This window comes from Notolepis coatsorum (assembly GCF_963971535.1).
Source record: "Notolepis coatsorum genome assembly, chromosome: 13".
NCBI lineage: Eukaryota > Metazoa > Chordata > Actinopteri > Aulopiformes > Paralepididae > Notolepis > Notolepis coatsorum.
The window spans coordinates 19137558-19151309 of NC_140177.1; the positions used below are offsets into that span (position 1 = coordinate 19137558).

General features: G+C 45.2%; 1 protein-coding gene across 1 annotated transcript in view; it reads left to right on the forward strand.

The window, feature by feature from the left end:
* The window catches only part of oprk1 (opioid receptor, kappa 1), a gene marked incomplete at both ends in the record, with an annotated part of 47489 nt that extends 34233 nt beyond the window's left edge, over window positions 1-13256 (forward strand). The window contains 2 exons of the mRNA XM_084327965.1: window positions 3785-4137; window positions 12706-13256. Coding sequence (XP_084184091.1) covers window positions 3785-4137; window positions 12706-13256 — 904 coding nt within the window. The remainder of the gene's footprint in view (window positions 1-3784; window positions 4138-12705) is intronic.
* Window positions 13257-13752: the final 496 nt, after the last annotated feature.

The window sequence follows — 13752 nt, forward strand, 5'->3', positions numbered from 1 at the left end:
TACAGTGGAACGATCGCCAAGCCGCCCCGGCCCTGGTGCCGAAACATACTCCACAGCACGACCAACACCGACATTGACGCCTACTGACACAGACCTCACCTTTGTACAAGCCGACCCGTTAGCCAAACCTTGTACGCTGCCCCTCGGTCCGTCGCCGTCAGCCGAGGAACCACCAGCACAGGTCTCATGTGTCGTCGAAACAAGCTCCGGAGAATCCAGGGAAAAACAACTCTCCGGTAAACCCTCAACATTATTAATCTTCCTTAATCTTTTCATTCCGCTAGACTCGTATGGTGCACGCATCCAATACGCTGGGACGAAAACAGAGGAAGGGTGTTTCATGACCAGAGTCATGGTTATATGGGTGGTGCCACCGTAAGGGGCGGGGCCCCATACAGGTGGGGTGCATGTGTTTTTTATTCGTGGGAGATACATTAAGTATCACAGGAGATAGAAGTATCTCGTAAGGCTCAGAGCGGGACGCGATGCAAATACGATATATAACACTGCGATCATCAGCTGCTGGACTACTAGAGGCTCCCAGAAGCAGTCAAAAGAGGATCGGTAATGCAGCCTTTATCAACTATGCCCCAAAACTATGGAACAAACTACCCCAAAACATCAGGGAAGCCAACTCGCTAGACATCTTTAAAAGACAGCTTAAAACCTATCTCTTTGCTCAGGCATTTCACTGATAGATATCTGCTACCACCTAGTGGCAAGAGGAAACATCAGGGATATCCTGACACAACTTGTATTTACCTGCACTATTCTTACCCTGCCTACTCTTATACACTGCCTATCAAATTCATGTGTCGGTTATTGCACTTTTTACTTCTTACTGATGACTATTTTTAAACTGAATCATTTTAAACTATTTTTATTATTTGCTAGATCCAAATGTGAAACACTGTGATTATTTGTTCATGCAATAGGTCCCACTATTTAGTATGGGTTCGAGTCCCTGTGATCTAATATCACTAAAGTTACAGTGTGGGTTCGAGTCCCTGTGATCTAGTATCACTAAAGTTACAGTGTGGGTTCGAGTCCCTGTGATCTAGTATCACTAAAGTTACAGTGTGGGTTCGAGTCCCTGTGATCTAGTATCACTAAAGTTACAGTGTGGGTTCGAGTCCCTGTGATCTAGTATCACTAAAGTTACAGTGTGGGTTCGAGTCCCTGTGATCTAGTATCACTAAAGTTACAGTGTGGGTTCGAGTCCCTGTGATCTAGTATCACTAAAGTTACAGTGTGGGTTCGTGTCCCTGTGATCTAATATCACTAAAGTTACAGCAATATGTACTGGGAAGCATGTTGGGAATTACAGGAGTATTACTGAATAGAGAGCCTATTAGGATGCTAGATCCAAATGTGAAACACTGTGATTTGCCATATCTTGCTATGCTCGCTCATGCCTGTATTTTTTATGTCCGTTCTATTTTATAATTTTTTTTACTATTTTTAAACTGAATCATTTTAAACAATTTTTACTATTTGTGTTACTGAAAACTGTAAGCGGAGAGCCTATTGGGATGCTAGATCCTAATGTGAAACACTGTGATTCTACCTGTCTATCTTTTTATGCTCGCTTATGCCTGTATTTTTTACTGTTGTGAAGCACTTTGAACTGCAACCTCTGTATGAAAAGTGCTATACAAATAAAGTTATTATTATTATTATTATTATTATTATTATTATTATTATTATTATTATTATTATTATTATTATTATTATTATTATTATTATTATTATTATTGACTACAGCTCAGCATTATACCAGTGCATACATTAAAAAAAAATTAAAATTAAAAAAACGTTATATAAATTATATATATATATATATATATTTTTTATACAGCTACTGTTTTATATATACTGTTTTTTAGTAATAACTAGAAAGTAATGGTATTTATTCAACAACAGGTGATTGTATAGATTTGTATTAGTATCATTAATCAATGAGTATGGGGCTGCAGCACTGCAGTGCAGATATACCCTACTCCAATGATCCACACGGACATTATTCGTTGCTGCACTTGCTTCCAGAAGGCTCTGTTGAAGTAGCAGAGGATCTGTTGTGATATTTGCACAATAAATATTCATCATTCTCTTTTGAGACTCCGCCTCAGACTCTTATCATTTGGCACTAAAAGCTAAACATTGTCACCGATATGGCTGTCCGCAACATGTCATTAATTGTGTACGCGAGGTGGTTCAGTGACGACGCTAACGTGAGCTAGGTTAGCTAGCATGAGCTACCGGGAGATGGAAAGACTAACGTTACTGGTGAAAATGTGATTTTTGTTGGAATACTCCTTTGCCAATTTGCTGTACTTTGCTTGCAGGTCTGCAGCCATTATTGCTGGATTATAAATAGCCCCAACTTTAGCCAAGGTAACGTTATGGCTAAACCTTTAACGTTAGTTAACGCTAGCTTTCGGTTAGCTGTTCAATGCTAATAACACCACCAAGCGAACCCATCAGAGCTCCCCGTCAACACCGCTCTGTCGGGACGATGTGGCATTTAAGAAAGTATCTGCTGTTAAAATGACAAACAGCATTGACACTTTAATTCACGGTCGGTTAAACACACGTTTGTTTTATAATGCTCACAGCAGACCGCAGTGTTGTTGATAAATTACGTGGGGCCGGGGGGATTTAAGTTCTGCAAAAAAAGGTTCCATACCGTTGCAATCGCTCGGTGCACAGCGCATACTGTACCGGAGGACCACATTGAGGCGGTACAGTACGTATCCGCGTACCGTTACACCCCTACTACACAGTCATGGTGGGCCTGATCTCTGCAAACGACGAGAGGGCTTACCTGGAAGAGGTAGAGGACCTGGCGCAATGGTGTCGGGAGAACAGCCTCTCCCTGAACATCAGCAAAACGAAAGAGATGATTGTGGACTTTAGGAGGTCGGGGGCCAGGGACTACAGCCCCCTCAGCATCGACGGGGCACCGGTCGAGAGAGTGAACAGTTTTAAGTACCTCGGAGTCCACATATCCGAGGACTTGACATGGACCACACACATTGACAGTGTAGTGAAGAAGGCACGGCAACGCCTCTACTTCCTTAGGTGCCTAAGGAAGTTCAAAGTGAGTCAGAAGATCCTCAAGAACTTCTACTTGTGTACAATAGAGAGCATCCTGACTGGTAACATCACCTCCTGATTTGGGAATAGCACCACACAAGACCACAGCAGACTACAGAGAGTGGCCTGTTCAGCCGAACGCACAATTGGAGGTGGGCTTCCCACTCTCCAGGACATTTATAACAAGCGTTGCAGGGCCAAGGCCAAGGCTAAGAGAAGTTGTCTGCCATTACTCCAATGCAATGGTGATTGCACAAATTATTTTGTGGCAATCAAAGCACCCGAAAATATTTTATTTGAAGAACTCAACAGCGTTGTGTCTTTCCAGAAGTCATCATTCCTCACAATAATCCACAGAGCTTGTTGTGAAATGTTTGCTTGAGAACTGCATTACACGTATCTCTCTCTCACTCTATCTCTCTGTCCCTCTCAATTCAAATGAATTATCTCTCTGTCTCTCTCTCTTCTCTCCATCTGTATCTCTCTGCCTCTCTTTCTGTGTCCCTCTCTTTCTGTGCCCCTCTCTCTCTGTCTCTCTTTCTTTCTCTTTGTCCCTCTCTCTCTATCTTTCCTCTGTGTGTATGTGTCTCTCTCTCCCTCTCTCTCTCTCTCTCTCTCTCTCTCTCTCTCTCTCTCTCTCTCTCTCTCTCTCTCTCTCTCTCTCTCTCTCTCCCTCTCTCCACCACAGATACACCAAGATGAAAACAGCCACCAACATCTACATCTTCAACCTGGCAGTGGCGGATGCCCTGGTGACCACGACCATGCCATTCCAGAGCACCGACTACCTGCTGAGCTCGTGGCCGTTCGGCCAGGTGGTGTGCAAGGTGTTCATCTCCATCGACTACTACAACATGTTCACCAGCATCTTCACACTCACCATGATGAGCGTGGACCGCTACGTGGCCGTGTGCCACCCGGTGAAGGCGCTGGACTTCCGCACGCCGGTCAACGCAAAGATCATCAACGTGCTCATCTGGGCGCTGTCGTCTGCCGTGGGCATCCCTGCCATGGTGCTGGGCAACACTCAGACCAAGAACGGTACCCTAACCTACCTACCTACCTACCTACCTACCTACCTACCTACCTATCCATCCATCCATCCATCCATCTATCTATCCATCCATCCATCCATCCATCCATCCATCCATCCATCCATCTATCTATCTATCTATCTATCTATCTATCTATCTATCTATCTATCTATCTATCTATCTATCTATCTATCTATCTATCTATCTATCTATCTATCTATCTATCTATCTATCTATCTATCTATCTATCTATCTATCTATCTATCATGGTGACATTCCATAGACCTACCCAAACACTAACCACTAAATGACTAACTAACTGTAACCCTAACCCTGACCCTAAGCATACCCATATCCGTAACTCTTTGAGCGCCACAAGCTTTCCCCATCTACACTGGCTAGCGCCAGCTTTTCTTGACCTATTTCACGATCTTTGCAGAGCTATTGTATATTCTATATTATAGCTATGGAGACAATAGTATGGCTCATTTGACAGACACTATTTCTAGTCCAACATGTAAAAAAGAGTTTGTTTCTACACACTGTAGTTTGTAGTTTATTACACACTAAACATCGCCCATTTCCAAAATAATCCAGTCTTTTTCCATAGATTGCGAGATAAGACGCGTTATATGCAATAAGCCCAAATCGTTCTGGTTGATCCCCTGAAACCCCAAATACTCCCAAATCAAAGGTATATACCATGTACATATGTGTCTTCACAAAATCATCAAGGGGGTAGTCTTACCCCGAAAATGTGATCATTAGAAAAAGCTTGGTTTAGGTCCGGTAAAATAAGACACTGTGATCGTTACAGAAACATGTTTCAGGTTTGGTAAAATAGACATAGAATATACCTTACCTTAGCCAGAAGGTACTCCAAAAAGAATAATTCCAATGATCCCATCGGCGATCGCGATTACTTGTTTATATGTAATTAGTCGTATACAGGAAACTATAGGTTTTGAGGCGAGGAGATCTCCTAGCGATTGCTCTGCAAGAGCTCCTCCCCCTCAGAGCGAGTCAGGAAAGAAAGGGAGCAGGACAGAGACAGTTTTGTTCAGACAATCAGAGTTCAAAAGGTAGATGATACTGCCACCTGGTGATATTTTATCGGCATTGCAATTCCAACATAGGCAAACGAGCGAGGGACACTCTAAAAACGAGATATTACGTTTTTGGCGCTCAAGCATTGGCGGTGAAACACGAGATATTACGTGTTTGGCCTTCAAAGAGTTAACTTAACCCTTAATCCCTTAACACATCCTGCGCCAAAAACATCGTACAACGTGGTTCAAGGTCATGCTAATTCTGCCATTCCACGGCGTACGACGTTATTGAGATCATATTAAATTTTTTCGCCATGGTATTCAGAATGCCCTCACGGAGCCTGGTCTGATGCAGTGGGAGCCTGCACAACTCTGCAACGCTTCAATACTGCCACCTGGTGGATGATCGGCGAGTTACAACCGGAAATGGATTTCTGGTGATCTCGGTGCACTGGGAAAATGCGTCCGGCACTCACATATTGTTGCGGGACTCTAGACACACATCGTGTATATGGATCGCTGCCATAACTCAATAATCGATATGATTTGGGCGTTTATTATGATTATACAAACCGGAAAAGGATCTAGGAGATCACCGTCAAATAAGTGTGATCTTTTTCCTCCACTCTCATCGCCCAACGGTACGAGGAGACTGACGTGAGTTTCAGCGTTTTAGTTTATCATTTTCGATACAAACTGCTCTGATCAATATATCACCCATACTACATAAAGCATTTACTGACGATCACGGAATTATAAACGACCCCCCCCCCCGTTCATCCACGCCTGATCAGTCATAACGTTTAGGATCATGTACAGTTGAATTTTTTAATATAACGTGTATCGGCAACAAACGGCAGTTGATAATCTATATATGCGTTTATGCCTATAACTCACGTTCTAGGAATTACTGCAGAAAACGATAAAAACATATTTATATTCTAGACGGTATTTTCGTATGAATCTATGAATGAAAAAGTATAACGTTCCTACATCCTTGACATAGTAATGTCAATTTAGCAATACAATTTAAAAAGTTATAGCCCTGCAAAGAAGGTGAACATCTCCATAGGCTTAGACTGGTGGCAGTGATCATACATTGATGGATAGAAGCGTGGCAGTTAATGTGTTAATCATAAAATGTGTTGATCACACACAAGGGTAGGAAAACAACCTCACTAGTGCAGTTGTCAGCTTGGAAAATACTAAGAAATACGAATACCTGTATGTCATTTAAACAGTGTTTGGTGCTATTAGGAGGGAGGCACTATAGCGCTGAGGTAAATGAGACTGTGCCACAAGCATAATGGATCTCCCTGGAGTCAGAACAGAGCCTGGAAGCTTTCAGCCCAGCTCATAGGGAGAGCCAGATCGATGGCCTTCTGTGTACTTTACCCAGAGAACAAAGACTCAGCTTATGGATCAGATTCTGCTGTTTGTTTAGTGAATCAGCTTTGATCCATCATAGCGGCTGCCATTGTACTGTTTGGTTCTTTCCAGAGTTGTACGGTGATATCATCTACAGAACTATTAGGGACCTCTGAATGTCCAACCTGGCCATATCGAGTGGTCTAACTCCGTCCCTGTTTGATTGATTGATTGAAAACTTTATTAACAGATTGCAGAATGGGTACAGTACAGTACAGCTCAATACATACAATTGTTAAGGGGATGCAGACCAGAGAAAGACTTTCGTCTTGTTTACATCAGGGTCCCCCATTTTCAATTCATCGTAACATATATGACATACATGACATACAGATAGACAGTACTGCTACATCTATACATTTATGACATACCAGATTTGCAATTACAGTACTGTTTGTGATACAAAAAGAGTCCAGAAAAAAAGAGTATATACATTTGACGTAGAAACTGTACATTGGATTGGGTAGGTGGGGTGGGACTGTACATTGGAGGTGGTTGGGTGGGTGGGGGGGGGGGGGGTTGGGTAGGAGGGGTGGGTGGGGGACACTGTACAACTGTACAAACAAAACTGTACATTGGATTATTGACAAGACCATACTTGGTAATTTACTGTACATTGGAGGGGGGTGCTCATTCAAATTCGGTCCGACCACTCGCTATAGCTCCCGGGACTCCATCTTGACACACTGGATAATCGATCGCTCACCCTAGCTCAATAAACAACATGATTTGGACGTATATACTATTATACAACCTGGAAATGGATCCGGTATTTCTCCATCCCATAATAGAAAAAATTCTGTTCCACGCTCATCCCCCAACGGCGCGAGGAAGCCACGGTGAGTTTCAGCGTTATTTTCTAACGTGTTCCATATAAACTGCTCTGATGATCATATGACCCACACTAGGTGAATGATATAACGTTGCCCACGGAATTATAAACGACCCCCCGCCCATCCGGTCAACATCAGATGATACGTAGTAACTTCTAGAAGTACCTCCAGTTGAAATTTTTTATCTGGCACCGATCGCTACCAAACTGTATTTGATCATCAATATAATGCATTTGGGGCTATAAATCAAGTTCTGAAGAAAGCTGCAGAAAACGATAAAAACATACTTATACTTTAGACCATATTTTAGTATGAATATGTGAATGAAAAAGTATAACGTTGCTACACCCTGAACAATAGATATAAGACATTGAATGGGCCATAATAATGTCAATTGAGCAATACAATTTAAAAAGTTATAGCCCTGCAAAGAAGGGTAACTTCTCCATAGACAAATAGAGCTGGCTAGGGATGGTAAATTATGAATTTAACCATGGCGATCAAAGTGTTAACATGCATCCCCTCCCTACTTCCCATTTCCCCACGTGGAATGCACCTGATTGGATAAATGACGTGCTGGTGCCATAGTGCAACATCTAGTGGCCGATTGTCATTTATAGAACCTTTAAATACATGTAGTTTAACTACATCTAGAGTAGTTTTAGTTTGCCAATGCAAGCTCCAAGTATACTCGTTATTGGCCGCCAGCGGTTAACCAACGAGTATACTCGTTATTTGGTCAGTTTTTCTTTTTTCGATTTTAATTTTTTTTTTTTTTTTTTTTTGTCTTTTTCCCCCTCCATTTTCCTCCGATTTTCTCCCATCCCAATGTTAGTCGTATGCCAATTCCCAGTCCCTTCCTGGTCGCTGCGCTTTACCCCCCACAGTCAGATCATTTGGGAGAGTGGAGGCTACCACGTGCTTCCTCCGACACACGTCCAGCCAATCACCGCTTCTTTTCACCTGGCAGCGCGGATTCTCATTTGAGAGGGCGTAGCGTGTGGGAGGACCACACTATCCCCCTCACGTCCAATCCGCGCTTAGCAGGCGCCCCGACCGAACTGTAGGAGTCGCTGTTTACAACGACCCGGACCCACCCCGCCAGCTTCTCCCACCCTCTGATACAGCCAATTGTATCAGTGCAGACGGCCAGCCAAGCTGGTGACAACCCCGGAGCTGTGAGCTGGATTCGAACAGGCGAACCAAGCTCACAGCTCCGGGGCTGGTGACGAGCGCAATCTCCGCTCGACCACCTAACCGCCTCGATTTTAATATTCTATACACTCTCACGGACCTCAGTGTTATCATTGGAACTCATGTGAAGTCATGGAACCTATTAGGGACCTCTGTAGGAGCGACCTGGTCATAGGAAGCGGTCTAACTGTTCTTACTCTGTTCTTGTAACATTATTGAACCCATTAGGGGCCTCTGTAGAATCGACCTGGTCATACAGAGCAGTCTAAGATAAGATAAGATCCCTTTGGGGAAATTCAGGCGTCATAGCAGCATGGGGGAGGGGTACAGGTATGGGCAGGGTAATAGTAGGAAGACATAAATATAGGCAATACAATTATAGTACAGTAGAAAAGTAAAAATAGGCAGTGTAAACAATATAATGAACTTTGAATATACATATATGAGCAAATAGGCAGTGTGATCAAAGGTGCAGATGAGGTCTGTATGCCTGGCGTAAATATGGTTACAATAAAATAAAATGGTAAATGGCACATTTATATAGCACTTTTATACAAAGCGCTTTACAATTTGTTCCTCACATATGACCCATTCACACACCGATGGCGGAGGCAACCATGCAAGGTGCCAACCTGCTCATCGGGAGCAATTAGGGGTTAAGTCTTCGACATGCAGGCCCCCCTTTCCAAAACCAAAGAACAACGGCGCATCTCCTTCAGAAACATTAAACGCATAAACCCCACAGATCTCACCACCCTGATCTATTCCTACCCCAGCCCCCCACAGGTCGACGACTGGATCGGCTGTGCAAAAAAAACGGACTTGCAGTCTACACCCAAATGTACTCTGACCACCTCCACCATTACAACAACACTCTCTCCACTGCCAAATCCTCCTACTACTCCAACCTCATCAGCACTGGTAAAGGAAAACAACAGAGTCCTCTTCTCCACAGTCAGCCACCTACTCCACCCCCCTCAAACCCTCCCTCCAGATATCTCCACTGATCAGTGCACTGCATTTCAGCAATATTTTTATTCCAAAATCAACACCATTCACCTACAGCTGGCCTCATCATGCACCTCCCCATGTGATCCATCCTGGATGGTCACCACCGGCCATCATTTCATCAGCTCCCTCCCCAACTTCACCCTAGCATCGGAATACAGCATCTCAGAGCTCATCCGTAATGCAAAAACCACCACCTGTCAGCTTGATCCTCTTCCCACCACCCTTGTCAAAGCCTGCCTGCCATCAATTTCACCCATGATCACGGACATAATAAATTCCTCCCTCGCCTCTGGAACTGTACCCCCCACTCTCAAACTGGCTGCAATCACCCCCATCCTCAAAAAACCCGGTGCTGACCCAGCTGACTTAAACCACTATAGGGCCATCTCCAACCTTCCCTTCATCTCAAAAACCCTTGAGAGGGTGGTTGCCGCACAGCTCCAATCCCACCTCGACACAAACAATCTCCACGAACCCTTTCAATCCGGTTTCCACCCACAACACAGTACCGAAACAGCCCTTGTCAAAATAACTAACAACCTCCTCCGTGCAGCTGACTCTGGGCTTCTCACCATCCTCATCCTCCTTGACCTCAGCGCGGCATTTGACACCATCTCCCATCCACTACTCCTGGACCGCCTGGCTGGCATTGGCATCACTGGTGTCGCACTCTCCTGGTTCACATCTTACCTCACTGACAGACAACAGTTTGTACAACTCAGGACTCACAAGTCAGGGTGTTCAGCTGTTTCACTGGGTGTCCCCCAGGGGTCAGTACTGGGTCCCCTCCTATTCACCATCTATCTCCTGCCCCTGGGCACAATCCTCCGTCACCATGGGGTCCACTTCCACTGCTATGCAGACGACACACAGGTCTACATCTCCTCCAAACCCACCACTGCCCTTCCCCCCACCTCCCTCACCACCCTCACCACCTGCCTTGAGGACATCAGGAGCTGGATGAGCAGAAACTTCTTGAAGTTAAATCGCAGCAACTGCTCATCGGCCCTGCTCATCGGCTCCAAATCCACCCTCACCAAATCACAAAACACCCCAGTTCCGAACATCACCATCGATGGCTTCCCTGTACCCTTCTCCCCCAAAGTTAAAAGCCTCTGTGTCATCCTGGACGGCTCCCTCTCCTTTGCACCACACATCAAAAACATCACCCGTCTGCTTTCTTTCACCTCCGCAATATCTCCAGACTCCGCCCATCTCTGTCCCAATCAAACACGGAAACCCTGGTCCACTCATTCGTCACATCCCGGATCGACTACTGCAATGCTCTCCTCACCGGCCTTCCCACCAAACTCCTCAACAACTACAAATCATCCAAAACTCTGCTGCCAGGATCATCACCCGCACCAACTCATCCGACCACATCACTCCCATCCTCATTCAATTACACTGGCTCCCTGTGCACTACCGGATCAACTTCAAAAACCTCCACAACCTAGCCCCCACCTACATCACTGACCTCCTCCAGGAATACACCCGCTCCTGCACCCTCCACTCATCCTCTACTGGTCTCTTATCCATCCCCAGCTCACGTCTCATCACCATGGGTGCCCAAGCTTTCAGCTGCTTGGCTCCCAGACTCTGGAACTCCCTGCCCCCACATATCCGACTGACTATCATCATTCAAATCACAACTGAAAACCAATCTGTTCAAACTCACATATTCACTATAACCTCTGTCACTGTCCTATATCCCCTGCTGTGTGTTTGTTTGTTATTTTAACTTCACTGTTTTTATACTTCCTGTTGTTTGTTTTATTTTTAACCTTGACTTTTAACTGCCTTGCTGTGTCTTTTCCTATGTTCTGTAAGGTGACCTTGGGTGTCGTGAAAGGCGCCAACAAATAAAATGTATTATTATTATTAAGTGTCTTGCTCAAGGACACTTCGACATACTGCCCGGGATGAGCGGGAATCGAACCGGGAAGATTTTTTTAATTCTTTTTGATGCAGTCAGGCCACTGGACTTAGAAGCAGGCCAGGCCAGTGTTTCTAGTTGCAGCGGCGCAATAGTTAGATAACCTAGGTGGGGAACAACCAGGAGATCACTGCAACTCACACAAGTTGGAGAACTATCTCTCTCTCTCTCTTGCTCACACACAGACACAAAGGGAGCCACATGTGATTGGTGGAGGCGGGACCCTTACAAAAAAACTAAAAATCCATCTAAATCAGTGTTGTTGCTAATCATTGACACATGCTAGCCTGTAATAATCCCCCCCAGAAAGATCTACTTTGCATTTGATATATTGCAAATATATGCCATCACACACACTGGCATTTAAAGGGTTAGAATTATAAAATGAATAGGTGGTGTTATGATCAGGGCTGAAGTTGAATAAAAGATTGTATTATTTTCAATCTGACATTACAAAAAAACTGAAAATCCATCAAAAGCAGTGTTGTTGCTAATACAGCCTGTTTTTTAACAATAATTTGTGATGCCATCACAAACACTGGTATTTAAAGGGTACAAATAAAAAAAAATCTGCACCAGAATGCAGGAAATGAAGTCTTTGTAACAAAAAATTTCCTGGTGGGGGACCCCCTGCTTAAAAAGTGGCCTGACTGGGGCTATATTTCGCACTATATTTCCTGGCCTGAATGATTTCCCCAGTCCGGCCCTGGTTAAAAGCCTCCAATGCTTATTAGTGTGTGTGCGTTTGAACGTTTGCATGTTTCAACCATACATTTCCATTTATAAATTTTTTTATTTTTTATTTAAAAGAATAAATATTTATTAAAAAAAATTATAATAATAATAATAATAATAATAATAAAATGTACCTCCTATAATAGTGGGGGTCGCGGCTCTCTGACACCGTTATTTCGGGGGTCGCGGCCTGAGAACTTTGGGAACCCCTGCCCTAACCAACGTGATATGTCATATGTTGTAGTCCGTGCAGTTTAGGTGGTAAGAGTCAGACACACTCAGTGATCAGACATTCCTCGTAGTTCTCGAGTTCTGCTGCCATTAGCTCTCCAGCTGCTAACTGTTCTAACTCTGTTCTCTTGTAACGTCACAATCAAACCCATTATTAGGGACGACCGAATGCGCCCTGCAGTTCCCCGACCCCTACCTCTACTGGGACACCCTGATGAAGATCTGCGTCTTCATCTTCGCCTTCGTGATCCCCGTCCTCATCATCACCGTCTGCTACACGCTGATGGTGCTGCGGCTGAAGAGCGTGCGTCTGCTGTCGGGCTCCGCCGCCAAGGACCGCAGCCTGCGGAGGATCACACGCCTGGTGCTGGTGTTGGTGGCCGTGTTCGTGGTGTGCTGGACGCCCATCCACATCTTCATCCTGGTCAAGGCGCTGTCGCCCGGCGTGCCGGAGACCACCGCCGTGATGGCCGCCTACTTCCTGTGCGTGGCGCTGGGCTACACCAACAGCAGCCTGAACCCCATCCTCTACGCCTTCCTGGACGAGAACTTCAAGCGCTGCTTCAGGGACTTCTGCTGCCGGGGGGTCCGGGGCCGCGGGGACAGCCGGGGCGGGAGCCGCGTTAGGAGCACCGTCCGGGACCACGCCTGCCCCCCCGCCGACGTCCCCCGGGGAGAGGGGGGCGGGCGGCAGGGGCGGCCCGTATGACTAGCGGTGGAGATGTCCTCGCTCCACTACCGGGGCGGGGAGGACTCCAACGACATGGGCTTGACTCAGATCACTACTGCCATCTGAGAGGCGGGCGCTCGTCCCCGTCGTCAGGCGGTCTCCACGCAGGGGTTCCCAAAAGCATTTTTGCCGGCGAGACACGGGGCGAGTTCACCTTTGTTCGATTGATGGCGAAAATTTGCTTTTGGGAAACTCTGCCCTGGTTGCCTGCCTCTCAGCTGCTGCCTTTAAATCACTGTACAGCGTGGCATCTTGTAGGTATGATACTACTGTAAATCACTGTACAGCATGGCATCTTGTAGGTATGATACTACTGTAAATCACTGTACAGCGTGGCATCTTGTAGGTATGATACTACTGTAAATCACTGTACAGCATGGCATCTTGTAGGTATGATACTACTGTAAATCACTGTACAGCATGGCATCTTGTAGGTATGATAATACTTTAAATCATTGTACGTTTTTTATGTTGT